General features: G+C 38.7%; 1 protein-coding gene across 3 annotated transcripts in view; it reads right to left on the minus strand.

The window, feature by feature from the left end:
* Positions 1–1,286: 1,286 nt before the first annotated feature.
* The window catches only part of LOC130924392 (potassium/sodium hyperpolarization-activated cyclic nucleotide-gated channel 1-like), a 270,629-nt gene continuing 244,622 nt past the window's right edge, over positions 1,287–27,293 (minus strand). For all 3 annotated transcript variants that reach the window (XM_057850949.1, XM_057850945.1, XM_057850941.1), the window contains exon 8: positions 1,287–21,502. In XM_057850949.1, the coding sequence (XP_057706932.1) occupies positions 19,014–21,502 (2,489 nt within the window). In that variant the 3' untranslated portion in view covers positions 1,287–19,013. The remainder of the gene's footprint in view (positions 21,503–27,293) is intronic.

Raw genomic sequence — 27,293 nt, forward strand, 5'->3', positions numbered from 1 at the left:
GTTCCATTGTCCTCAAAATTGCTAAAACACACAACAACTAAAGACTAAAGTGACATTTATGTTGATGTTGTTGCTAAATTAGTGTTGTCGTAGGCTACATTTACATTATTTTATTGGAAGGAGAAAATAACTTTTGGTTAAAGATAGATTTTCTCCAGAGGAGGTATTATTGAGAACATTATTTCAGATTATTTATTTGTACAGTGAGAAATGAAAAGACAGCAATTATTTTGTTCAAAGAGGATTCGCTATTTCAGAAGAGGCATTAAAAAAAAATCATTAAATTTCATTCCAGTTTTTATTACGTTATTATCATTCTGTAATTTTAATTACAATAAAACATGTTGAGTAGCCTCTGAGAATTTATTATCATTCTGTAATTTTAATTACAATAAAACATGTTGAGTAACCTCTGAGAATTTAAATGTTTTTCTTTGGTTATATAGCTGTTATTTTGTTATAATGCAGAATTTTCTATCCGGAAGGAGGAGGCAAATTTTATATATGCCGTAAAACACAGGCAAGGCTGAAAAAGCAGTTTCTGCTCTTGCACCCTTTTTAAAATAAACTGCTATATTTTAAGCCAAAAGAACTGTTGTGTTTGATAGAACAATATGTCTATATGCTGCCATAGCAGTTTCATGGCATATTAAATCCCCAAACTATTTTTGTTTGTTTTACCCTGGAGACCCCCATTTATAGACACTGCGCAACAGCTTTTGTTTAAACCAAGCCATAAAAAGATGGTCATTACTATTCGAAATGTCTATCATTTTCAGCTTAGAATCATTAATTGATGTCTAGTATTTAATTAAAAAAAAAAAAAAAAAAAAATGACTTCATGAAATTATTCCCTAGCATATTTTAAACTTTTAAACAAATTAGGTCACAATGAAAATAATAGTATCTGTAAATAGGTCACGGATATCTACCTCATAACTATCGCTTCATTTGATTTTTTTTGTTTTTTTTGTTGCTGTCGCATTTTCCACCATATTTAAGATCATAATCGATCCAAACAAAAGAAGAATTGAAAAAAAAAACAAAAAAAAAACATTTAAACGGTTAAATATTAGAAAAAGAAACACTCGACCACTCCTTGATGTCTGTGATTTCTGCATTGCAACCCTTGTTATATTACCGTGTTTCACCCATAAAATCCCCCAAAAGTCCTGCTGTGGCCATTCACAGCTGTGTCTTGACACTTGATGAGACATGCTACATGGAGTTTTTGGATCGAAACAAGTTAAGTATGATAATTAGGCATAATAATAAGGCATCTTTGAGTAAAGTTCAAGTAAAATTTAAGTGTCTCGAGGCCGGGCTGAGTGTCCTCTTTTTTTTAGAAAGAAAAAAATTATTGTCACCCTTCCTAACATTCATTGATTAATTCATTTTCCGAGCTGCTTATCCTCATATTTAACAAAAATTACATGGCTGATGATTGCTCCCAGTCAAAAACATGATCATTCAACGTTAGCCATCCCAATTCAAATGGATGTCTGCCACTGTCAATGGCAGTCAAAGAATTAATGTGATGTACAACCTTCACAATTCAATGCAGTGAAAAATGACCCAAAAACACCAAGTAAATGTTCCTTTTTCATTTTATTCTATACCTTATGATTTCATCCAGCAGGTGTGCTTGCTTATCGACAATGCATTTTGAGGATCTCACTTCTTTCACCAACATACACTCACTCACACACTCACACATACGTACATTCCCGTATGAGCCCCTTATTGCTTTATTCCATGTTAAAAGCAGAAAATAAATAATTTCAATAAACCCTTTGATCATGAACAAAAGCATTCAAAATATCGCTCTGCCTCGTGTGTCCTTGAACACATACAATAACAGGCTGTGCCTTCTCAGTAGAAAGTCGTATATGCATGATATGACAAAAAATGGACAAGTCAAGAACTGTACATGTTGTGACATCAGTTATTAGAGTCTAAAACAAATACATAAATATACAGTAAATAGGTCCTATGGAAATACATAGCTTGATAAATACATTTGAATGAAAGCCGCTAACCATGTGCTCTCATACTGTACATCATTAGTTCAAAGAAAAAGAGGATGTGTACCTCACCGAAATGTGGTTTGGTTTAGTATTCTTTGAAGCTGACAAATATAAATGTGCATCCATCTTTTCTTTCACATACTGTATGCATTTTTAACAGACTGCAGCGACAAGTAACGCAGCGTCGTGTTGACAGGTGAGCCAAGATCCTGACAGCGGAATATCATTATTACCTTCAAGGATCCAGCCGGAGTCTCACAATCAATTGCTACGTGCTATTCTTAAACTGGGTCATATGCAGGTTAAACTGCCCGACATTACACACACACACACGCAGATACACACACAAATATATGCGGTGTACACTTTGCGGTCAGAGCGACATTACCATCGTGTCATTCCAACTCACTAGAGCGGCAAAAGAGGATGCTAAACAAAAGGCCGTGTCAACCGCATCGAGCAACTCAGTCATATGAGCAACCTGATTCCGCTGCACAATATGAATCATGTGACGCTATTGCTATCCTGGGTATCATTAATTCTTTTTCTTTTCGGTTGGCAGTCAAAAATGTAAAAAAAAAAAAAAAAAAAAACTAGAAAAAAATGATATTGTGTTTTTCATTCATTTTTAATCTATCCGTTTTAATGCGTTATGTCCATCTTAGAAGATGATCACATTGTTTTCATTAACACCACATATTCTGTAGATGACTATACTTGTGGCTAATCAGTCCTGCAAATCCGCAATTCACTACCTGTCAATTCACCAAGATTTTGTAACGTAAAGGTATTGTTCTGGCACCAGCTTGGGGTATCAACTATGTTTAATTGAGGCTAGGAGCTTCGTTTAGACAGTTAATTTTCCTGTCAAATGGAAAGGTATTGGTTTGCTGCCATTTTGACATATCAATTAAGGAAAACGTTCACAAAGTGGTTCTGACTGCAGCAAAGGTATATGTATGTTCTGATTACAATAAGAATTCAAACGCCTGTGTCCTTGCCATAATACGGTATATAGCTCATGGGTTATTTGATGGATTGCAGTTGAGACTGATAGTGGCAGCTAACAAGTCTTCTGATCTTAATCAGATTTAGATTTAAATGACTTAATTCCTCCTTAATGCTGCTCTTGCTTTACTTAGTTGGTTCTTATGAGAATGATAGTTGTGTGTATTTTTGAATGTTGCTCCTGTATTCCAGCTATTATTATTTCACCTATCATACCATTTTCCCTTTTTTATTTATAATTTTATTTGGCGATTGGATGGATATAATTAAATATTTAGAATGTTGATTGAGCACAATCCCTTCAAAACAAAATGACCAACAACCAACCTGAAACTGCTCTCTGTCATGAAGATTATACTGTGATCCCTCGCTACTTCGTGCTTCAAACTACGCGCCCTTAGTCCATTTTTTTTTTTCAATTAAAAAAAAAAAAAAATACGGATGAGTTGTCTGGAGCCGATGTGTAGTCTCACCCTGCCTCCTTCTGCTCTCATTGGACAGGCGCTGCATTGAAGTTGCTTATTAATGTTAATGATGGTTGACGGACCTTAAGGTTTGATCTTGCCGGAGACACTCGGAAGCAGAAAATTTCAAAGGCCCTATGTGTCAATCATCGTTTAACTTGTTAAACAGTTGCTGTGGCAACTCATTGTGTGTAAGTAAGCCAAGTGAGCGGATTTGAGTGGACACACTCAAATAGGCATTTCATAGAGACAAGCATTTTTATAATTTATTCATGTTTGATATTAATTCAGTGGGAGAGTAACATGTTTAAAACTTATCATAATTATTACAATTGAAGTGCTTATCAAACATTTATTTAAAAAAAAAAAAAAAAAAAAATATATATATATATATATATATATATATATATGTATTAGGGCTGTCAAAATTATTGCGTTTACAGGCGGTAATTAATTTTTTTCAATTAATCACGTTAAAATATTTGACGCAATTAACGCACATGCCCCGCTCAAACAGATTGAAATGACGGCAGTGTCATGTCCGCTTGTTACTTGTGTTTTTTGTCTCCCTCAGCTGGCGCTTGGGTGTGACTGATTTTATGCACCATGAGCATTGTGTAATTATTGACATCAACAATGGCGAGCTATTAGTTTATTTTTTGATTGAAAATTTTACCAATTTTATTAAAACGAAAACATTAAGAGGGGTTTTAATGTAAAATTTCTATAACTTGTACTAACATTTATCTTTTAAGAACTACAAGACTTTCCATCCATTCATCACTTTAACAGAATGTTAATGTTAATGCCATCTTGTTGATTTATTGTTATAATAAACAAATACAGTACTTATGTACAGTATATCAAATGTATATATCCTTCTTGTGTCTTTCCATTCCAACAATAATTTACAGAAAAATATGGCATATTTTATAGATGGTTTGAATTGCGATTAATTAATTTTTAAGCTGTGATTAACTCAATTAAAAATTGTAATCGTTTGACAGCCCTAATGTATATATATGTTTTTTAAATTATACTTTAAGAAAAAGTGAAAAAACATGTCTTATATGTATCTCTTTCCAATGCTAAATCTGAATAAATACATTGAACACGTGAAAAAAAAAAAAAAAAAAAAAAAATTGTAGTCGGGGCACTATTTCGCGGTTTTCCCACTTATCGCAGTGGTTTCGGGTCCCCATTAACCGCGAAAAACGAGAGATAACCATAAGTACAAGCAAATGAAACTGTGACAACATATCATGGAGGCCACTGTTGTTACTCTTCGTTCAGGACAGTGTATGAGCAGATTTAAATAGATACAAAATACACATAATATAGCTACAAGCTATAAATGAATGGCTTACAAATCTTGCCCACTACTAAACACAACTAAAACTGTATGATGCTCAATAGCGACCTTTGGACATCTAACATTCAGGTGTATTTTTTGGGAGGGCAGGAACTACAAATTGTCTCTGAATTCAAGTACCTTGGAGTGACACTTGATTCCACTCTGTCTTTTAAGAACCACATTAAAAGAATATGTAATACAGTGAAATTCAAACTGAACAATTTTAAACATATATGACCTTTCGTAACACTTGGGGCTGCTAGAATTTTTCTGCATTCAATGATTTTATCACATATTGAATATTGCATTACATGTTGGCAACTGGCAGGTGTAAATGAACGCAATACCATAAAATCGCTCTATAAAAAAAATCGTTAAAGGTCTTTGCCAGAAAACCAATGTGATTTCATGTTTGTAACATTTTTTTAAAAAGTACAATTTATTAAGCCTTACAAGCAAATACATCTTTTGTTCTCTGTCTGTTTCCAGTAAGATAATGAGTCAGTTAACACGAAAACACCATTTCATGCCGTCAACTTGACAGCTAGGCTACTTAAGTATCTGTTATTTTCAAACATTAGTGTCAGACGCTGTAATTAAATCAACCAATGCTGACTGCGCCAAAGTGTCACAGTTCTGCTAATTTGGACACAATGGGGTGAACATTTTGTCAGTCTTCAGTCATCGCCAATAACATCAAAAAACATTGAAACTTGAGACTAGTGGGTTTTTCTTTACAAGAGTTGCTAGTCGTTAATTACAGTGACAAACTCATTAAGAATGCAACACTTAGTGGCTATTGCTCTTGAGTGGCCATGTTTTAAACTGTGGGGAAAAAATTGAGCTGGGCATCGATTGCACATTTTTAATTGCAATTAATTGCCTAACATTAACTGCGATTAATCGCATAGTCAAATACACAATCAAGCATGAATTCAAAAGTAGTATTCAGCAGACGTTTAGGATTACGAATACCATAGTCTCTTCCTTTTGGCTTTTTCCTTCAGAGGTCGCCACAGTGAATCAGTAGTCCCCATCTTACCCTGTCCTCTGCATCCTCTGCTCTCACATCAACTACATTCATGTCCTCTTTAACTACATCCATAAACCTAGTCTTTGGTCGTCCTCTAGACCTCCTGCCTGGCATATGGAGTTTCAGCATCCTTTTGCCAATATACTCACTATTTCTCCTCTGGACATGCCTAATCCATCTCAGTCTGGCCTCTCTGACTTTATCGCCAAATCCCCTAACATACATGCAGTGTCCTTCTGATATGCTCATTACTGATCATGTCCATCCTGGTCACTCCCAAAGAGAACCTCAGCATCTTCATCACTGCCAACTCCAGCTCACCCTTCTATTTTTTCCTCAGTGGGCTGTTTCCAGACTAAACAACATCGCTGGTCTCACCACTGCACAGATATTCCATCTTGCTACGGCTAACCTTCATTCCCCTCCTTTCCAGGGCAGACCTCCAAACCTTTAGTTTCTCCTCTACCTCTTCCCTGCCGTCATTACAGATCACAAAGTCATCTGCAAACATCATAGTCCATTGAGATTCCTGTGTAACCTTCTCTGTCATCCTGTCCATTACCATAGCAAACAAGAAGGTGCTCAGAGGTGATCCCTGATGTAGTCCCACCTCCACTTTTAACTCCTTCGTCACACCAACAACACACCTCACCACTGTCTTACAGACACTACAAATTTATAATGTCTCAATACGATTATTTTTATTAAATCTATTCAAATGATTTTCTCCAGCTTGTTTAGAGTGATAAAGACTAGTTAACAAATTAATGTGATAGATTATTCCACTTACTTTAAGTAAATAATACAATTTGTTCCTATTAAACCCATACATCTAAAAGTTGCTAAATTTTTTTACCTAAATCAAGAAAAATTTGCTTTCAAATAATGTTTTGATCAATGTTATTGACTTAAGAACACTTCAACATTCTAAAGCTTTTTTTTTTGGATTAAATATAGTAATTTTTTGCTTATTTTCAGATAGCTATTTTTCTTATTTCAAGAAATCTGAGTACAAATTTACTTGAAGCACTGGCAGATAATTTCACGTTTCTAGCAGATTTACACCAAAAACAAGGGAATTTAAGTAGTTTTAAAGATGTGTTTTTTTATTTATTTATTTTTTTTGCAGTGTAATATGTATTTGAAGTTAATTTTGGCAATGATCACGCATTTCGATCGCAATTGGTCACATAAGTTTAACTGCGATCAATCTCATTGTCATACACACAATCTGACTATGGATTCAAATTAATTTCAAATGAACAACCATATTAAAGAAACATGAATTCATATGTATTCATTGAGAATGAGTTAGTAGGAGGTTAAAAAGAATTAAGTGTTCCAAGTGGATGTCCAAAACCTATTCAAAATACACATGGGAATGGTCTTACATTGGGAAATTAATGCTGAACCTAACGTGTCATCTTTCTGGATTAAGGTTAATTTAAGAATTGCTTGAGAGTTGGATTAAATGGACAAAAATAGGGAAGAACAAGTTGGTCTAACACGACCTGATTCATTAATTAAAATGTGTATACCAAGACTCCTGCCACATAGTGAAACACCTCATTTCTCCTGAATCAAAATGCAGGTTCAATTTCGCTCCTCTAATCCTCAATCACAGCAAACGTTTCCATTATTGTGCATCACTGATTCATCAACCAATAGTCACGGGCCAGCTGGGGAGCACAAAAGGGAAGCGAGGGGTAAAGATTGGGTGGTCAAATTGGAGGTGCAGCTATCAGAACGTCCGCTAAGTGAAAAAGAAGCACAGGCGAGCTCACTGGTCACCTCTGATCAAGCAAGTGGAAACCAGAAAATATTGGATTTGCGTTAAATTCACACTGCCAGTTAATAAATATAATTGAAATTATGTGGCACAAAATTACTAGGTAAGGGAAATACATTTTTGTACATATATTAACTCTAGTATGAATAGTTGAAGGTCTTTATAGGCCATAATTGGAGCCTATAAAGTTGGCTGAACTTTCTAAAAATAATTTTAATGCTGCACTGGTTGTAAAAAGTTAGAGTTTCAGAGGAAGTTGTTGGAAGTCATTAAGTTTGACATTTAGCTGAGCAGTTGGATAGAGAGCCTGGTACCATGGTGGGTAGCACTTGTGTTTCTTGCAAGAAGATAGCGCCTTATCCCAGTTGACTACACCCTGGACTTATGTCTAGCAAATCGCAGGGCACAAATACAGTAGGCCAACACAGCACATTTTTTCAAGGGAAGGACTTTTCCAAGGTACCATATTTTTTGGACTATAACTCGCACCGGAATATAAGTCGCATTTTGGGGTGCATTGATTTGATAAATCATTATCCATCTGTCATTGTGAAAGGCAATTTAAAAAAAAATAGAATAGAGAAAAACAGGATGAATATGTGTACGGTATGCTAATGTTACATGAAAAATAACACATTTTCAACTTAATCTGCAGGATATGATTTTCTTTTTGATGCCATTTTGTTCAGCCCTTCTCAGTTGTTTTTATAAGTTACCGCCAATGGTGAAACACAGCCCTTGAGGGCCTTCTTGCTGTTTAATGTGAAAATAACATCTGATATGATATAATAATGTGTTAATTATTTTACACATAAGTCACTCCAGAATGTAAATAGCAACCCCCGGCCAAACTGAGGAAAAACTGACTTCTAGTCCGAAAAAGACAGTAATCTTTTTTTTTTTTTGCAAGTTGCAATCTTGTAAAGAATAAAGACATCCATCCAGAAGTGTTACTGGTATAAAGACATTTTCCAATACAACATTCTAATAAGATATTAAAGTCAAAGTTTTATAGTTAAAGGATTCATTTTAAGACAAGTTGATTTCTGCAATACCCAAGTTTGACATACTATTATTGCCACAGCTTTAATTCTAAAAGCAACATGCTTATTCTCTTAAAAAAAAGATTGGTACTGCAGGTTTTCATTGTCTGAAGGCTAAGGTACGGAGTAGCAATAGCATACCGCATGAATGCTGTTTTTAGATCGCAATGCTGCGTGACGCAACCATCGTAAACCAGAAGTGGGTCAACACAGAAGCGCCCTCGCATGCAACCCATGTTGATACTGCTCGTTTTCTACCGGTAATCTTTCAAAAAAGAACATGCCGAGTAAACACTGCTGCTATGGAACTTGTAGAAATGGCTGTAGACATTACGACAAATGAAGGATGTTTTCTTCATATGTTTCCCGAAGCCAAAAGACCAGTTTAACGCTAGCAAGGTGAAGCCATTCACCTTCATATCCCTTAAAACATTTTGTTGGGGGCTGTGGTCCTACAGATGACAATGCTGATCAATTGCCTGCCACAGCCTGCCCCGAAGAGGTAAGCGACTTTGATATTTTTACTTATTTTTTAGCGTGGCGTTTTGCTGTGCTGCTTCTGTTTGACAATGAATGACCTGGAAAAAAAAAAAAAATGGTATCGGATTGCCACGGTTGTTACCTTTTTTGTTGTAAAAAAACAACTTTAGTAAGAGGGAAGTGTGAATATATTGTAGTATTAAGATTTGTATTAATGAAAAAATTAAAAGTGTTGGTTGCCCGTCACTCAGTAGCATTTGCGATCAATACTCAAAAATAGCAAAATAAATTACCCCCAAGAATGGTCAGAGATATGTAAGCAAGACAGGGAATATGGTGGTAAAGGATATCTTGTTGAAACAGGAGAATGTCATTGTCAGTGACGTAAGGCAATGCACACAAGAAAAAGGTGTCGATAAAAAAGCTACCTCTGGATCAGGTCGGCTCTTTTTTTCGTCTTTTTCAGCCCTCAACGCTCAAGCCATTTCTTAAACTAAACATTAGTATGTTCTTCCACATCTTTACCAGTGAATTTGGCAGTAGAGACATCATTTTCGGACAGAATTAGTAGGTTTGGCTCAGTAAACATCTTAATCGTACACTATTTACATGCATTTAGCATGAGAAAGAAATGCGAGCTTGACCCCCCTAGCAACAGTTGCTAACATCATGAATATTAATGAGCAAAAGCGACGAGTTGCGTGCGGTACGCTATTATTGTGTGATATTTCTTTTGTCGATGTCTGCGTTATCTATGGACTATTGATAGTTATTTAGTGCAGGGGTCCACAACCTTTTTTGCACCACGGACCGGTGTTATTTGGGTCTTTTTTTCACCGGTGTTCTGACAAATTTTGCAACCCATCAAAAACTGCAACGATGCGGTTATGCACATGCGCGTAACGTTAAACATAGCCACAAAATGCGCAAATGCAGCGATTCCAAAGTAAACACTAAAAACTTTCTTCAAAGAAAGGAACATTAACTTACGTTTGATCATGGAAGGACTTGTAGAAAAGTTCTCCTCAGATATATCCTGCCATGTAAGCTGCACACAACAACTGCACACCGCGCTCACCATTAACGACTTCGCCTTGTCGTTAAACATTAATTAAGAAGCCCGCTTCACAAAGATACGATGTTGGAAATTGTAGCAAGGTTTTCAATGCTCTTGTCGCGATGTCAGGATATTCCTGAATGACTTTAATCCAGAACCTCGGTAGAGTTGTTGTCTCAAATGTACGTTTAATAAGGTCGCCGTCATTTGCGATCTCTACAAGTTGATCTTCCTGTTGCACAGACATGCTCGAATCACTCGATTTATTCACAAACGGGTCACGAATCCACTCCTTCGCAGTTCGTGGGTCTTCGAGGTTGTAGGCTCGTCAGGTGCCCTTTTCGCCGTAAAAATATCATTTTCGCCGTAAAAATATCTCCAAAGACGTCTGTTTTCCAGTTATCTTCGATCGTGTGGGGGCTAATTATTTCCGGGAACAAATGTGCTGCGCCCGCGGCCTAGTAATACGTTATTATCGAGGACAAGCACATATAGATATATTATATACACAAACAAGAAGTACTACCGAGCAGTCCAATCAATGGATTTCTATGACGACAATCTAATCTATCCCGTAGTATTATATCTAGAGTACACAAGCATATTGGTGTGTTAAGCAGGGGCACAGGGTTAATTCGGCCAGAATGCAGTCGTTATTAAATTATTATTTCTGTGCGGCCCGGTAGCAAATGCGCCACGGAACGGTACCGGTCCGCGGCCCGGCAGATGGGGACCCCTGATTTAGTGGATCCCCAAGCTACAGCTCATAGACCTTGGGACTACAACTTGACAACTGCTGATTTAGCAATACCATTGTAATGTGTGGGCACTTGTAAAATCCTGAAATGGAGAGAACTGCAAACTAAATACAAGAGCACTTGGTCCGAGATTCAAATGTGGATTTATGTTGCTTATTTCAACTGTTATCAGATTTAAAACCATGCTCTCTACATCTATTCCTGCACTATGAACATAACACAAATAGTCCCGATATCATTATCAAGAGTTCTGTTTTGTTTTTTTCCCCCACAACACTTTCCCGAACAAGGAAAGATTCCAAAAAAGGACAATAAACACTACTGTCCACACGACAGTCCTCCAAACAAGATGGCTGGATGAATTCGGTCACAACACTGTCAGGTTTCTTGATCCTTCCACTGGCCTGTTTTTTCCCCCCCTCCCCTTTTTTTTCTGGTTCCCTCGCTGACCTTGAACTGCCGTGTTCTTCTGACGGGTGACAGGGAGACATCATGAAAACTGTTTGCTGCTTGAGAAAGTGGCTCAGCTCTGGTTGTTTTTCTTTCCCGTCTCTCAAAAGCCTTCCTGTGTAATTCCCAGCTGATGCAGCCATACTAGTATGTTACGCAAATAGTCATGGTGGATGAAAATAGCAAATTCCCTCCTTCAAGTCGAAACGTTGCTGTTAGGTGAAAAATCTTGTAACTCCACTTTTGGTTATTTTCCTGGTTTATACTCAGAAAGAAAGATTACACTTCCTTTCCTCTAGTTGAGAAATGTATTTGACCTGAAGGATTAAACCCCACACTTCTTTTTTAAATTTGCATTACATAAATGCAAAGCCACTCGGTAATCAATAAAAGAAAAGCTTATCTTCATCAACAAATTCCATGCTTTCAAGCGAGAGTTTACAACGATGGTGTCATCGCTTGTGAGAAGTTACAACATGGGAGACTAAAACGAATCAATCCCAAGCTTGTGTTGATCTCTCTCAAAGATGGGAGCAACGCCTTCTGGCGCTACCCTCCGTAAAAAACAAATGCTCTCGACACTATCTACTAACTCACATTCCTTTGCATGCCTCTACACCAGTGCAATTACAAGATGTCCTCCAGTGACGAGTCTGCGATCAGTGTGAGTACCCAGCGGTCTGCCGGACTCTTTTGTCTTCCCTCGGCACCTCCACGTCAACACCTTCAAAACGCCTCTAAGGTCACACTGTGAGAAGAGAGGTAATTCTCGCCCCCCGACTCCTCTCGCGGCAATCGTAATCGATTCAACCTAAGTTGAAACTATTTTTAGCTTTCACTCCATCTTCCTTCGTAGCACCCACAGGGCTCAGTCCTTGCAACCTTTGGTCCTCTGGATGGTGGCAAAGTAGACTCTCGACACGATATTCCACGCGCAGTTATGAGTCACACTAGCGCTGCAGTAGGGTGAATGTTTTTTCGGTTCAGAGAAGAGGAAAAGTAGTGATGTATGATGTAATTCCATAATAATAAAGCGACTTTGTGCAATCAGTCTCAGGAAAGCACATGAACAGTGATGTACAAGCACTGGGCTAACTTTTAAATGGAATGTCAAACACTCTTCAAGTTGTACAAGCTGTAATTCAAGGTACATTTCTCGGGAAGAACTCGAGCTTTGTGCAAGTTTGGGTAGTCATAATGACCTGCTATAATTTGTCGACAAGGTTTCCATTGGCCCAGAGGAAGTTGAATTTTTCCAAATATAAAATAAATACTGTGGATGGTAGAACATTTACTCAAGCAATGGTAGGCAGTCTTTGCCGTACTTTTAGAACTGAATACGATTCAAACTATAGACACGTTTCCGAGGTACCTCGGCACTTCTGCTCGCAACTTCCATTTTAGACTTTCTCTAACCAAAAGAACCGTGGAGCTGGAGTGGTATCACTCTTTGAAATCCCTCAAGAAAGACAATTTGGCAATACCGCATCCGTCTGCCATCATCACGACATGGGAGGTTAACATTTTCATGAAGGCAGGAGTGGAACCAAGCCTGTGCTACCACAAAGACAGGGTGTTTATGCAGCCATGTTGCCACTGTGTTATGGAAGGTATGTTCTTCCTATCCCGGCATTTTCATATATCCGGTGCTCAAAAAATTCTAAAGCTAAAATCTTGTACATGAAACGACTTGTTGTCTGTGATATTGTTATTACGATAATGATTGTAATTATGATGATGTTTAATATTATTTACTACAACAACTGTACTGCTGTGGCTGCAACACAAGCTATCTGCTGCTAGCCTGTTGCTAATCAGTACCTGTAGGATGGCATAATTATGTAAACGCATAAATGCAAGTTTTTTGTTTGTTTACAGGTAGGAAATTGCTGGTTAGGCAGGGGAAGACATTTTGATGGCCCTCACAACAACGCTAACTGTACATTGATGTACATACTGTATATCAAGACTACGTGCATTATTTGATGGAAGGCTCACCTTATGCTCCACCTTTGTTGATATGTTTCTAATAATTTTATAAATTGTGATTTATTGACCTGTTTTGCACATGCACCAATTGTTTTAAATCAAACAAGAAATGGACTCATGCTGTCCAAAAGTTTTATTGCGATCAATATCTGCAATAAAAAAGAATGACGTACTATTTGTGTTTATATGTACATGTGTGATGAGGTCATAATAACATAACTATAATCCAACCAGATGAACAATACCTTGTAGTATTTCCTTGTAACAACAACATCTGGTTCAGCCCTTCTGAATTCGGCAACTGTAATATTATTTGTAATTTGCCTCATTTTGGTCACTCAAAAGGCCGATGTATCAATCTACACCTCATGTTAACACAGGCTGCACAGATTGTTAGAATTTTGTCCATGAACGATCAACGAAGTGATAAGAACAAACGCATGCTTCATCTACGTCGAACTGAATCCATTTTTGGAGATTCCGTGGGTTCCTCCGGTTTGATTTAGCAGTTTTAACTTTGTCTACACACTGCTTACTTCAACCGCACTTCATGTTGTTCTGTCTAAATCAGAAGTCCGTAGAGGAAAATGTCAAAGATGGCGCTGCCCATGATTCGCTTAGGAAACTTGTCTATTGATGCACATTGGTGCAATTAGGTACACTCTCTCACTGCTTGCTAGTGATTCGCAAGGCACATATACAGTACACAAACAATCATTTTTACTTTTATGAACATGAATGGATAAATTAACATTACCGTATTTTTCGGACTGTTTGGCTGGGGATGCGACTTATACTCAGGAGCGACTTATGTGTGAAATTATTAACACATTATATCATTTCACATGGTATTTTGGTGTTTTGGAGTGACACTGATGGTTTGGTAAACTTGTTATCTGAATAAATCTTAATAGCTAGGCCACGTTCGCGTTCTGCCTTTGGCAATGTGTGTTCAATTGTATTATTGACTTTTTTATATTGATGGCATGCTTTTAGTTTGTGGCGCTTTTACGGCCAAGTGGGACCACACTCGCATTTGTTTACTCGAAGAAGAGCGCTCACACGCCAGAAGAACACGGACAGCTATGCAGCGTCTGAGCGAGTGGACGAGAGAGAGAGCGAGAGAGAGAAACACGGCTGCGAACCTACGTTCATTGTTTATGCTTGTAACATATCTCTACAGAGGCAAAGTCTGTGTGTATCATCTTTTCTGTTGTTGTTGTGTGTTTTCCACACGTGATCGGACACTTACAGCCAGTTGTGCGGTTGTTTGAATGATGTGCTAATGCTAGTGAACGCATGCTAACCGTTGGTGTCATTGATGTAATAGCAGCTAATTATCATTTATTTACGTTGATGTGAACCTGTTTGGTATCGAGGATGAAATTGATTATTATTATTTCTATTTTTAGTTGCACTCTTCAAATGATGGTGTCATAACGACGGCCAAAATAAGGTCAGCAAATTATACGGACGTCCAGCATCGTCATTTGGGAGTTCAGCTCGCTGTATAGCCAGGACCGAGCAGTAGCGTCCTCATCTTGATGCGAACCTGTTTGGTATCGAGGATGAAATTGATTATTATTATTTCTATTTTTAGTTGCACTCTTCAAATGATAGTGTCATAACGATGGCCAAAATAAGGTCAGCAAATTATACGGACGTCCAGCATCGTCATTTGGGAGTTTAGCTCGCTGTATAGCCAGGACCGAGCAGTAGCGTCCTGATGAGGACAGTATATTCGCATTTTGTTGTTCATGCATCATGTAACATCATACTGTACACTTACTCAGAATGTTGTGCTCTATTGTATTTTTATATTAAATTGCCTTTCATGATGACACGTCTGTTCTATGTGTTGGATTTTTATCAAGCAAATTTTCCTCAAAAATGCGACTTATACTCCGGTGCGACTTACATTCGTTTTTTTTTTCTCTTCGTTGAGCATTTTATGGCTGGTGCGACTTATACTCGGGTGTGATTTATAGTCCGAAAAATATGGTACGTTTTTTGAAATGTCGGAAGTTAGGTGACAACCGGCCAACTGTTAGGCATCAACGATGATAGCGAAAATTTGACTCATTAATTAACAAGAATCCTATTATAGTATTACATTTTTCCTTTGCAGAAATCCAAAATAAATAGGGCTAAGGTTAACTCTTATTCAATTCCATCTTCTTTTTAATTATTGTGACCTGCTATTCATGAAGTGAAGTAGTCTGTACTTAATGTTTACCTTTATACCAAAACACATATCAATCATTATTTTCCCAGTACTGTTACTTTTCAGAGTGATGTGGCTAGATTTACTATTGCAATCATACTCTGGCTTGTTAAAGGAGACCTTGTTTCATCCTAAATCCACTCTATTTAAGTTATTATATTACATTAGGGTATTTAGGAAGGATTCTTGTTATTTGATTTGTACGCCTGTAAATACGTATGCGGCAGTGTCACGTCCTGCGTGTTTGCTGCACCTCATTAAAGGGATTTGCGGGAAGCGTTAATGAGGGAGATGGTCACCAAGTGCCTGTATCTGTGTGCTGTGTGTGACTCCATGTTAGCCTGTGAGGGTCAAGGGATTACAAACATGTCTTGTTAAATTAGGCTGCTGTGACTGAGTTGGTGGGGACTCAGCTGTGGGAATGGAACCTACTTGGAGTTGTGTGTATCGGTGATGAGCTGTGGACAAACTAGTAGAAGCACATCCCTGTTCCTGTCTAGCCACCTACTCATTTTTTGTTTTGTTTTGCTAAAGCAAGTTTATAATCAGAGCTACTGTATAACAGTGCTATGGCACAACTCCTGAGGACTGAAAGATTTTCCGTTCCAATTAAAATACAGCAAAATTTAAACTGAATGAAGAAAAACAGCTTTAAAACTGGTACGATCTACCTTGAACATTTGCACCCAAATAGTCTGAACAGTACAACATTAGTTGACAACCGCTCCCAGTTACACTTGAAGTATTGCATTATATCATTTGGGAAGATGCTACCATAGCTTAACATGTCTGATATCCAGATATTTTTTGGCATATAATAATTTTAAATGTATCATGCCAAAGGCTACTTAGGCAACATTAATTGCTGCTAAGGAAAAGACATCCCATTTATTTTTAAGAGTGAAACAGTCTTGTTTGGTGCTGCAGGGTTTAAAAAAAAAAAAATCTACAGTACATATTAGTGCTGCAATGATTAATCGAATAACTCATGTAATTCGATTAGAAAAAAGCTAATAAAATTTTGCTGCTTCGAGTATTTGAGTTTTAGAGTGGTGTTGTAATGGTTTGTTTTTAAAGTGTTTACATTTAGTTTTATTGATTTGGGTGGACCAACTGCCCTCTAATGGCAACAGTGAGTAACTCACTGAACATGGCTGAATCCAACTGCTCCCTGTTAAGACTAACATAAGCTAAGTTTTTGTTTGAGCTAATATGTTTTTTTACGCATTCTTAATTTGGTTTATATAGGTATATTTAGCTGTTTTTAGGGGAATATGTGTTTGAACGATTTGTTAAGAGTATTGTAAAAAGAAGTTAGTATTTTATAGCTTTTAAACGAGCTGACTTTTCCTATGTAATTTAGCCATTTTTTGTTGTACTTAGATCCCGATTTATTTATTTATTTTAATACAGTTTGGGGCTAAGCTCAGGTATTTAAATTAATTTTTAAGTAAAAGTTTGAGGTAACACTTCTGAATTTTTAATTTGTATTTGCATTTAATGCCCTTTTGAAAGTGCAATCTGAGTAAGCCTGTATTACATCTCCTTAAATTGATTCTGCAACGCTTTAAATGTTCCGAATCTGATTACTCGATTATTCAAACTAGCTAGTTGATAGATTAATCAACCACTAAAATAATTGATACCTGCAACCCTAGTACATATACATTGCATATTTTGGAAATGTGCCCCTGTTGATACTAATCTTATTTGTATTTCTTCTTTTCAATGACGCAAGCTTTAGGACTGTGCCTAAATAGTCACATTTTGGCCCTAAAATTTGACAAAATGCATTGGTTTTAATCTACTCGTGCATCAACTAAGTGTGGCATTAAAATAAATACTATTGAATATTTTTTGTTGCTGACAAACATACACTCCATGTTTCAGCTGATTTGCCTTTGTTAATGCAAACAATATATGAGTGAGCAGAGAACAGCTCGTTTACTGAAACCACTTTTTGTTGGTCATTTGGAATTGTATGGGATCGGCAATGTCAGACAAGTTTTACTGAAGGGGGAAAAAAATAATTATTATTGAGAAATTGCACTTTGGGTGGAACTTTTTTTTTTTTTTTAATCAAAGACATATCACCTAGCCTTGCTCTGATTCTCCCCAGTAAACCAAGCAGTCATGGAAACATTCAGGAAATTCCGTTCTCAGGATGAGTGGCTATGCATTATCATTAATCACGTGATCTGATAAAATGAAATGTGAATACTTATTTTTCAAGTTGATTTACTGTGTGTCCCATTGGCATTTAGGCCTGGTTGAGAACTACTAACTATGCAACAAAAGAAGCAGTCAACATGATTTTAACCAATTAAACTTAAATCAGAGGCAAATGGACTTCCAACAAAAAAGTTTAGTTGTGTTCAATAAAAATTAAGTAGGTGAATCACAGTTCGCGTCCCTCAATAAACTGGATGACTGAGAATCAACACAGACAACCTGTGGATCTTGGAAGTCCTTGTTTTTTTTAACATGGAAAACCATTTTTTAAGAAGGCAACGTCTTGCCTTACATCTGACTGTTTTGCTGAGCCACACACTCGCATTACATGATCAATCGCACGCATTTAGGAAGAACGAAACAACACGGGCGTCTGACACAAGTTTAGCGGCATGAGTTTGGAAGACAAAGTGAGTTTGTTGGGACACACGCTGCCGTAATCTCCACATTGAGATGGAGGCTAGCTTACTTGAGTCCCTTTTCGCCATGCTTTCAGAAAACTAAAACAAAACAAGGCTTCCTTGTTATTATTACAACGAAGCTATACAAAATAAGGGATCAAAGTGATGGATTTACCTTACTGGAAGTCTTCTTTTTGGTTTCCTAAAATGTTTTCATCATCAGGTTTCAAAAGGTATACACACATACACATGATAAATAAGCACAGTCTATACATTTCAGAATCAACAATATGCGATCCCGTATGACGTAATCATTTTAGCAAAATGTAGATCACTTTTGTTGAGATACACAAAAAAGCCTTGGATGCAGGTATTAGTGCATAGGTGCCTGCGGACAAAATGAGTATTTGTGTATTGAAATGTCCTCCCCCATAAAGAAAAGACGGTCCATTAAATAGAGATTTTCACACCCTCCTTGATTAGCGGATCAATTAAATATCTCTTTCTATATATATGACGATAATTAAGAATAGGACAAAGCATAAAACAGTGTTATCTGGTAAAGTGTCTATTAAATCACAGCAAATTGTAGGTCAAATGAAAGGGGGAACACAGTGACATCTGGTAAAGGAAAGTTAAACGAATCACACACGACGATTGTGCGCAGTTCAGTCTGGAGGAGCAAAGGAGGGTGTGATCAATTCTCACAAATTGGAAGGAAGCTTTGAACGTACAGTTTGAGTTTCTAGATCCGATGAGTAGGTAGAAGACCCCCTCCGAAGCGATTGGGACGGTGAGGCTCCGGAGGAGTGTGTCTGATGGGAGTGGCTTGGAGAAAGCTGGACCGGAGGAGTCATATGACCAGGAACTGAGCTGCAGGGTTTGGGTTTTAGAGTGGGCGAGGAGAAGGGTGAAGGGTAATAACCCGTTTCTACAGCGGAGCTAACAGTTTGGTGGCCTAAGGCCTGGGCCACCTCCTGGGGAAGGGATGGGTGTGAGCTGGATAGCAGCTTTAGATCCTCAGAAAAGCGACCCGGCTGATGATCTCTTCCTGCAGTGTGTGTCTGTACCGGAGGATGCACAGGAAGAGAGGATTGAGGCATGAACAGAGAACTATGGGATCCTGTGGCACTAGACAGATCGCTAAAGTGGAAAGTCCTGCTCGTCACAGGGCTTTGAATAGTTGGGCTTGGCGCCACCGGAGTAAGGCATGGAGAGGCGTTTGCTGAACCATACTGGGCCAGAGAAGCCAAGGCAGACCTCTCTAATGAGATCTGGTGAGGAAGGAACCCAGACTGGAGGCCTGCCAGGCTAAAGTGCCCAAGTGATGACGGAGAACCCTCAGTGGGTTGTTGGCCATTATGCCCTTTGCTTGAAGATGGAGAGCCGTGTGGAGGTGAGTGAAAGAGGTTCAAGCCACTTGTAGTCCTTCCTCCTCCAGCAAACTGTTGCAAGGGAGTCACTTGAGGAGTTTTGGGGGTTGGCTGACAGGAGATAAGTTGTCCTGGCATGGGGCTGGAAGAGCCAGTAGATATTGGGCTCTGACAACGTGAAGAAGAACCAAGTCCTTCTATAGCGCCACCAGATGCCCCCCCTGAAGGGCCACTCAGAGCATGCCCTCCTACTGCGTCCTCTGTTGACCTACCTTTTTGTGCTGCTCCACCCCCTCCGCCTGGTGCACTTGAACATACCCCGATAAAACTAGCTACATCTGCACTGAAAGCCCTTCCCAGAGGTCCTCCTCCAGGATTTCCTATCAGAGATTCACTAGAAATTCCGACAGGAGAAGCCATGGCTAATCCTCCGGTTAATCCTCCAGAAACCTTGGTTCCAATAGCAGGCCGTCCTAGTGATCCGCTCGTGGTCACTGCTACAAGTAATTTTTCGGTTGTTCCAGTCATTGACCCACGGGAAGTCCTTCCTAATGAATCAGCTGTGGTTGTCGATACCAGTAAATCTCCAGCGGTCTCTCCCACTGATCCGACAGAAGCCCTCCCTAATGATCCTGCAGCTGTGGTTGATACAGTTGAGTTTCCAGGGGTCCCTTCCAATGAAGCACCAGAGGCCCTCCCTAAGGATCCACCAGTGTTCATCCCTATGAGTAATTCTCCTGAACCCTTTCCGGTTGATGCAAGCAAGACTCCTCCCAAAGACCTTCTGGCTGGATCAGCTACCGACACACAGGTAAACCTGCCTGTGACCCCTGCTGTTGATCTTCCACTATCACCACGAAATGATCCTTCAGAAACCCCAGCCATTGATTCCCCTGAGATACCCCCCACTGATCCACTGGGAGCAGTTCCTAACCTAAAATGTTTTAGTGAACTCGCTTCTGTCGCAGGAGTTGTAAAGTCGTCGCTGGCCCACCCGCCATCACCTCCACTTGCCCCCTCAAAAGACCCGCCGACTGCTCCACCCGAAGGCCAATCTGTTGCACCGCCGCAGGCGCCGACTACGCTTCCACTTAGGCCCGACCCGGTGCTTCCAGTTGTCGCTGCTTGATGGAAAAAGTTGGACAAAGGCGGGGTGGTGGAGCGAAAAGGCTGCTGATGCTGTGGTTGTGGGTGGAGCTGGGCCAGACTCGATGAGGGCGAACCAGACGATGAGTACGGTCTGCGATGAAGTGCCGAGGACCTGCTCGCACTAAACCCTGACTTTTTCTCATTCGGTCCACTTAGACCTTCGCTACCTGAACCCTGTTGACTAGAGCTAGATGCCCCTAAACCTGATGTTACGTGCTGTGCCTGAAAAGAGGCCAGTAAGGACATGTCCACTCCTGTGCGTCGTTTTGAAGGAGTGCTGGCAGGAGAATCCCCAGCAGACCCAGGAACTGGCGATGATGGACCAAAAGTGTGAAACTTCTTTTGCCGACTAGGGGGATCCTTCAGGGACCCCAGGACTGATACTGGAGGTCTGAAGAGAGTCGGTGGCAGGTGGGGATGGTGTGTGAGAGCGATGGCAACTGAGGTGGTGGCGGCTGCCGCCTGGAGAGGTGCCTGGATTAGTGGAGCCCAGATGACAGGGGTCGGCGAAGGTGGCGTCTGGGGAGGGGGATTCTGCAGGAGGTGGGCACAGTGGGCCATGTCCCTGTCGTGCTGTACAATTTGTTGGATGATTTCATTCTCCTGGTAGTTGAGGACACCCGAGCTGAGGTCATGCTGCACCTTATGCTGCAGGATGGAGTTTTTCTTGCCTGTGAAAGCACAAAGAAAAACAGACACACAGTAACAGGAGAGAAAGAAAGGGAAAAAATAGAATGAGTATCTTGTCAGCAGATAGGGCTCAGCTGACATTTTTTGGTGTACCCGAGCGACAACCTTATTTAAGAGCATGCCCCGGTTGTGGAAGGTATTGCAGAAATGGCAGCATGTGCAGTGAAATAACACACACAAAGATCTAACTATGAGATTGCAGAAAGCAAGCTGAGGTGGGGGGGGGGGGGGGGGGGAGACAAATAGAGTGGAGACAAAGAGAAACAACAATAAAAGACAGGTGGGAGACAACTACCCAGAGACACGGCCTCTGAAAGCATGACAGCCTCAAGGTGTAGGCGTTGCATGTCTCAGTAGCTCTTACTGTGCAATTCCATAGTAACTTAGTGACTAAATGCAAACAAACCTTTTGTCAGTTGATGCACATTATATGGCTGGGGGATTTTTGACCAGAACGGAATAATTATAAAGTCAAACAAATGCATAATTTAAAATGGATAAATTGGAACTCTCAATGATTTATTATTAATAATTATTGTATATTTTAATCAGAAATATTGTTATTGAATGTATTAATCTACTGTTGTCAAACAAAACAAGTGAAAATATGACTTGGCAATTTTATTTATTTAATGTATTGTGTTTTTATTTATTTGTATCCGTACTTGTGAATTTTAGTGCTGTATGACCTAAATTGGAACTCTCAATGATTTATTATTAATAATTATTGTATATTTTAAATCAGAAATATTTTTATTGAATGTATTAATCTACTGTTGTCAAACAAAACAAGTCAAAATATGACTTGGCAGTTTTATTTATTTTATGTATTGTGTTTTCATTTATTTGTATCCGTACTTGTGAATTTTAGTGCTGTATGACCTATGACATCATTGATGCCGCTTTGATGAATGACTGAAGTAATACAGGAATTAATGAAAAAAATAATCTGACAAAGCAATCATAAAGTAAACAATAGCTTTATAATAAAATACATATGACAGTGGTACCTTAACATACGATTGCTTCGACACTCGATCTTTTCGACATCCGACGTAAAATTTGACTCGCAATTTGTTTCTACATCCGACGACATGCTCCAAATATGACTGCATGGTATGAGACTGCATCTCATAACTTGAGAAGATTTGCCAACTTTTCACGACCAAAATTTCGTACTACACTTAAAGGATTCTGCGTGTCTGTATGTGGGGTAAAACTCTGGAACAGTTTGGGATTACATTATACGCAGTGTCATAGTATCCAGAAATTCAAATTGCTGTATAGATATCAGGTCTGGTCACGATATACAGAAAGAGGTCTTTAAATGTCTTGGGTATATATAGAAATATTACATGTTTTATGTATAATATTTAGCACACATGTGATAGTTACTCATATGTATTATTAGTGATGTGTGTGTATACTGTATATATACAGTATATATACGTATATGTATGTATAGATACAGTATATTGGTGTTATTATGTTTACTGCAACTATTATTATTATTATTATCGATTTAATCATGATTAGTACAGGTGTTGTAGGGAAGTGACTGCATTCCTATGGAATTTTTGGAGTGAAATGGGGGTGGGACACAAAAAAAGCTTGACTTATTCCCACTCCTTTTCGAGCTACACGTGTATGTATTGTTATTATTTCTGCTACAATCATCATTACTGTCTTTTAAAAAAAAATTTCCCCCATACTTGTTGTTGTTTTTTGTTGTTATTGCTCGAACTAAAAATCAAATCAGTCAAATCAAATTAAATATGACGATTTGTTACAGCGCCGCAGTTTCTTTGTTTTCCCGCAAGATGGACGCTTGGCGGATTTTCTTGTGAGGGAGGTCAAACGGGTTCCAAGAAGATAAATGCAGGTGGTGGAAAAAGGAAAAAGGAGACTCCTACCATTGAAAGGAAGATGGAAATGATAACAAATTATTGCTGTGTTGCCTGCATCCGTGAACAGACTCGACAATACGGCCGTAGAATGTCTACGATCTCGACAGTCCTCCTCCGACCTCCGCTCGCAAGTCTTTATAAGTTAAGGTGACATTTATTATTGTGGTAACATCGCGAAAGAAATCGCCAGCTTTGTCAGGGTTTCAATTATTTATTTCAGAACTTGTGCAACACAACACGCCTACTGTCTGCCGCAGTTGACGCTAAAAACACGAGCACATTAAAAGAGAAATCTCTGCCGCACTTTTCTTTTTCTGTGACGTCAGCGTCATGGTGCGTTCAGGTACAGAACGCAAAACACATTCGCCACATTAGAACCTGATTCGTTACATTATTACAGGAAGTATTATAATTATTTGTTTTGCCATGTGTAATTCCCATTTGTAATAATACCAGCAGTAGTTATTTAGGATTTAGTGTAGGGTTTTAGGCTGTGGAACGAATTAATGAAATCACGCTGCTCGACATACAACCATTTCGACTTACAAACAAGGTCCTGGAACGAATTAACTTCGTTTCTAGAGGTACCACTGTATTTATCCCCTTGGGTTATCAGTAAATAGATACAATAATTCTGTTACTTCATTATTATATTCTCTTAGAATACAATTCAACATAATGTACATTAATTACATTTTGTCTAATAAAAAATACTTAACACAAAATGCATTAGGTCAACATCAACAAGTAACCTGTTTTCACATTAACATACTAAAAAAATAGAAAATATTAAACAATGAAAGCGTGACCTTTCAATGTCTCCAAATTATTCAAACATTAAGAAAAATAGGATGAAGAGTTAAACACACGAATAGTATTGTGATAATTATTTTTATTTGTTTTGATACTAAATTACGTTATGTTGGATTGTCTTATGTTTCAGTTTTGTGTAGCTGTGTAGCTGTAGTTGCGCTAAAAGTGCTATAGAAATAACATTGACTTCAGTTCTATGAAAATTTGAGATTTTATTTTATTTTAAGTTACAGTGGTACCTCAACATACGAAGTTAATTCATTCTAGGAACTTGTTTGTAAGTCAAAATGGTCGTATGTCGAGCAGGATTTTCCCATAAGAAGACATTATAATTCCATTAATTCATTCCACAGCCCAAAAACCTCTATTAAATCCTTAATAAATACTGCTGATACTATTACAAATGGCAGTTACACATAGCAAAACAAATCAATTATAAATAAAAATTGTAATAATAATAATATAATAATAATAATACCTGTAATAAGGTAACAAATCTGGTTCTAATGTGGCGGACTTTTTTTTCTGTACCTGAACGCACCGTGGAGCTGACCTGACGGTGAGCAAGAGAGCACAGTTCTATTTCATTTTCTGTTTTGATCCTGGCGTAACAACAGCGGACACTAGGCGAGTTGATGGAATAAATTTCTTTGGCGATGTTACCACAATAAGAATTGTCGCCTAAACTTATAACGACTGGCGAACGGAGGAGGCCCGAGATCAACATTTTATGGCCCTATTGTCAACCCAGTTCATGGATGCACACACCATCCTTATATTTTGCTATCATTTACATCTTCATTTCCATGGAAAGTGTCGCCTTTTCTTTTTTTTCTCCACCTGCACTAACATTTTTGGGTCCAGTGTTGATTTCTTTCACAAGAAAATCAACCGTGCCTCCGTCTTCCGGCAAAACAAAGAAACTGCGTCGCAGTCAAAAATCGTCGTATTTCGAGATTGTCGTTGGATATAGAAACAAATGGCGAGTCAAATTTTACGTCGGATGTCGAAAAGAACATGTGTCGAGGTGATCATATGTCAAGGTACTACGGCATTAAGGAACAGTTGTGTTTTTTTTGTAATTGTTCTTAGTTCTCTGACTATGCTCTCAAAGTCTAGGGTTAACTGGGCCAAAGACACAATTTAACTCCACCTCCTTTGGAAACTGCACAAAACTCTGACCTCTAAGTCCATTAGCCGTGGTGGAGCAATGACAGGGTCAATTCGCAGGCCTGCCATTCTCAATTCCAGCCTGCGTAACCCCGAGATATTCCAAATGCAATTAAGTGCAATCAATCTGACTGTGCTGCTATGACTGGTGGTTATACGTGGCTGAGGTGCTTCCTCGGAGAACGACCCACCATCCTCCTGCCTGCTAATTGCTTGCAAGACCTCTAATCAGATTGTGAAAGTCCATCAACTGAGTTATTAATTTGTTCGTCAGTGCAATACAGTATGCAAGTGACTTTATTAAAGGAAAGAGAGATGTACAGGCAGGAAAAAAAGCCATATACAGGGGATTACTATCAGCCCAGTGTTTATTTTTAAAGCAGCCATTCGCTAAAAAGAGTCTCCCCACTATTCAACATGCTAAACATAGCCACTGATAAAACACAGAGCAGGCCAGCGATGGCTGAGTGATGATACAGACGTGCCTCTCATTGTGAATATTTTATTTGCACAGGGCTTTGAGAGCATTTGAGCAGACTGATGGATATGCAGAGAATATCAATTGTCTCCATTGGGAATCAAAACAGGGAATTGGCGATCTGCATCTATTTAGCAGCTTCGACTGAACACTTTGACGACTCGTCCAAGAACTCAAATGCGATGACGTTGTTTCCATTTTCACAAAAGGATGAAGAAGTTGCGGAGGAAGGTCTCATTAAATTCTTATGAGCAAACACATCTTCAAGGCCAGTGTAAACATATTTCTTTATTCATAGGCCAAAATATAATTTTTCCTTGACTGATTCAACACCTTCCAACGAAATTAATGAGCTAATCGTGACTAGTAGTGGTAGCCCCGAAAAGTCGATGTATAATGTACGTACAATAACCAATTGTTTACAAATTCAGTCTTTCGCTATGTTTAGTAAGTCAAGGCACATATTATATAGTAAAACAGCAGAGCATAGTGTATAATTGTTCTGCTTGTCGCTTTATGTCATTTGAATCACTATTTTAGACCACCAGTCATTAGAAGGAAATTACCAATACAGCACAATGAACTCAGTTTTGCATAATTGCTTTTAGGATGATAAGTGGGTCAGTGGCACAATTTCTTCCTTAATCCAAAAGTTTGAGAACTCCCACTTTACATAACTGCACTAGCAATCGTTATCTTCACGCTTAGCGTTGAAAATACCGGCCTGGTCAAGATTGGCATGTATGATAGCTTACTGCGCCATAGCATAAGGTTGGGCTGTACGAGATACTGTACTGTACTGCACTGTACTGTACTGTATATTCCATTGTTGTTTTTGTCAAAGATGGCGATAACGAAAAATTTTCGTCGACGAACAATTTTTTTCATGACAATAACGTGCTATGACAAGCTAAAAACGTGTCTTAGGAGACTAAAGAAACGAATGCCATTTTTCGTCTGACGAGACAAAAATGCGACATAGGCTAGGTTCAGACTGCAGGTCTTCAGGCACAATTACGATTTTTCTTCAAATCTGTTTTTTGGGCGAGCCCGTTCAGACTGCCTTTTTCCATTGAGCCCGTTCATGTATTACCCATGCGCACTAACTCCGTTATGTGCTGAGCAAATTGACCCTCAAAACAAATGACTACACATGCTGGCTCTACGTCACTTTAGGTCAGTACTTCTCAAATAGTGGGGCGCGCCCCCCTGGGGGGGCGCAGAGCGATGCCAGGGGGGGCGCATGTGACCTCGGGGAACATGCTTTTTTTTTCTTTTTCTGCCGTACTGGAATAAAGTGTACTTGCGCATCCACTCAGTGGGTGGCAGTGGCGCTCTCATTTTCAGAGTGCGTGCAGTATTTTTGAACTAAGGAAGAGCACTCATCACACAGAAAACAAATAT

The sequence above is a fragment of the Corythoichthys intestinalis genome, chromosome 1 (assembly GCF_030265065.1).
Source record: "Corythoichthys intestinalis isolate RoL2023-P3 chromosome 1, ASM3026506v1, whole genome shotgun sequence".
Lineage (NCBI taxonomy): Eukaryota > Metazoa > Chordata > Actinopteri > Syngnathiformes > Syngnathidae > Corythoichthys > Corythoichthys intestinalis.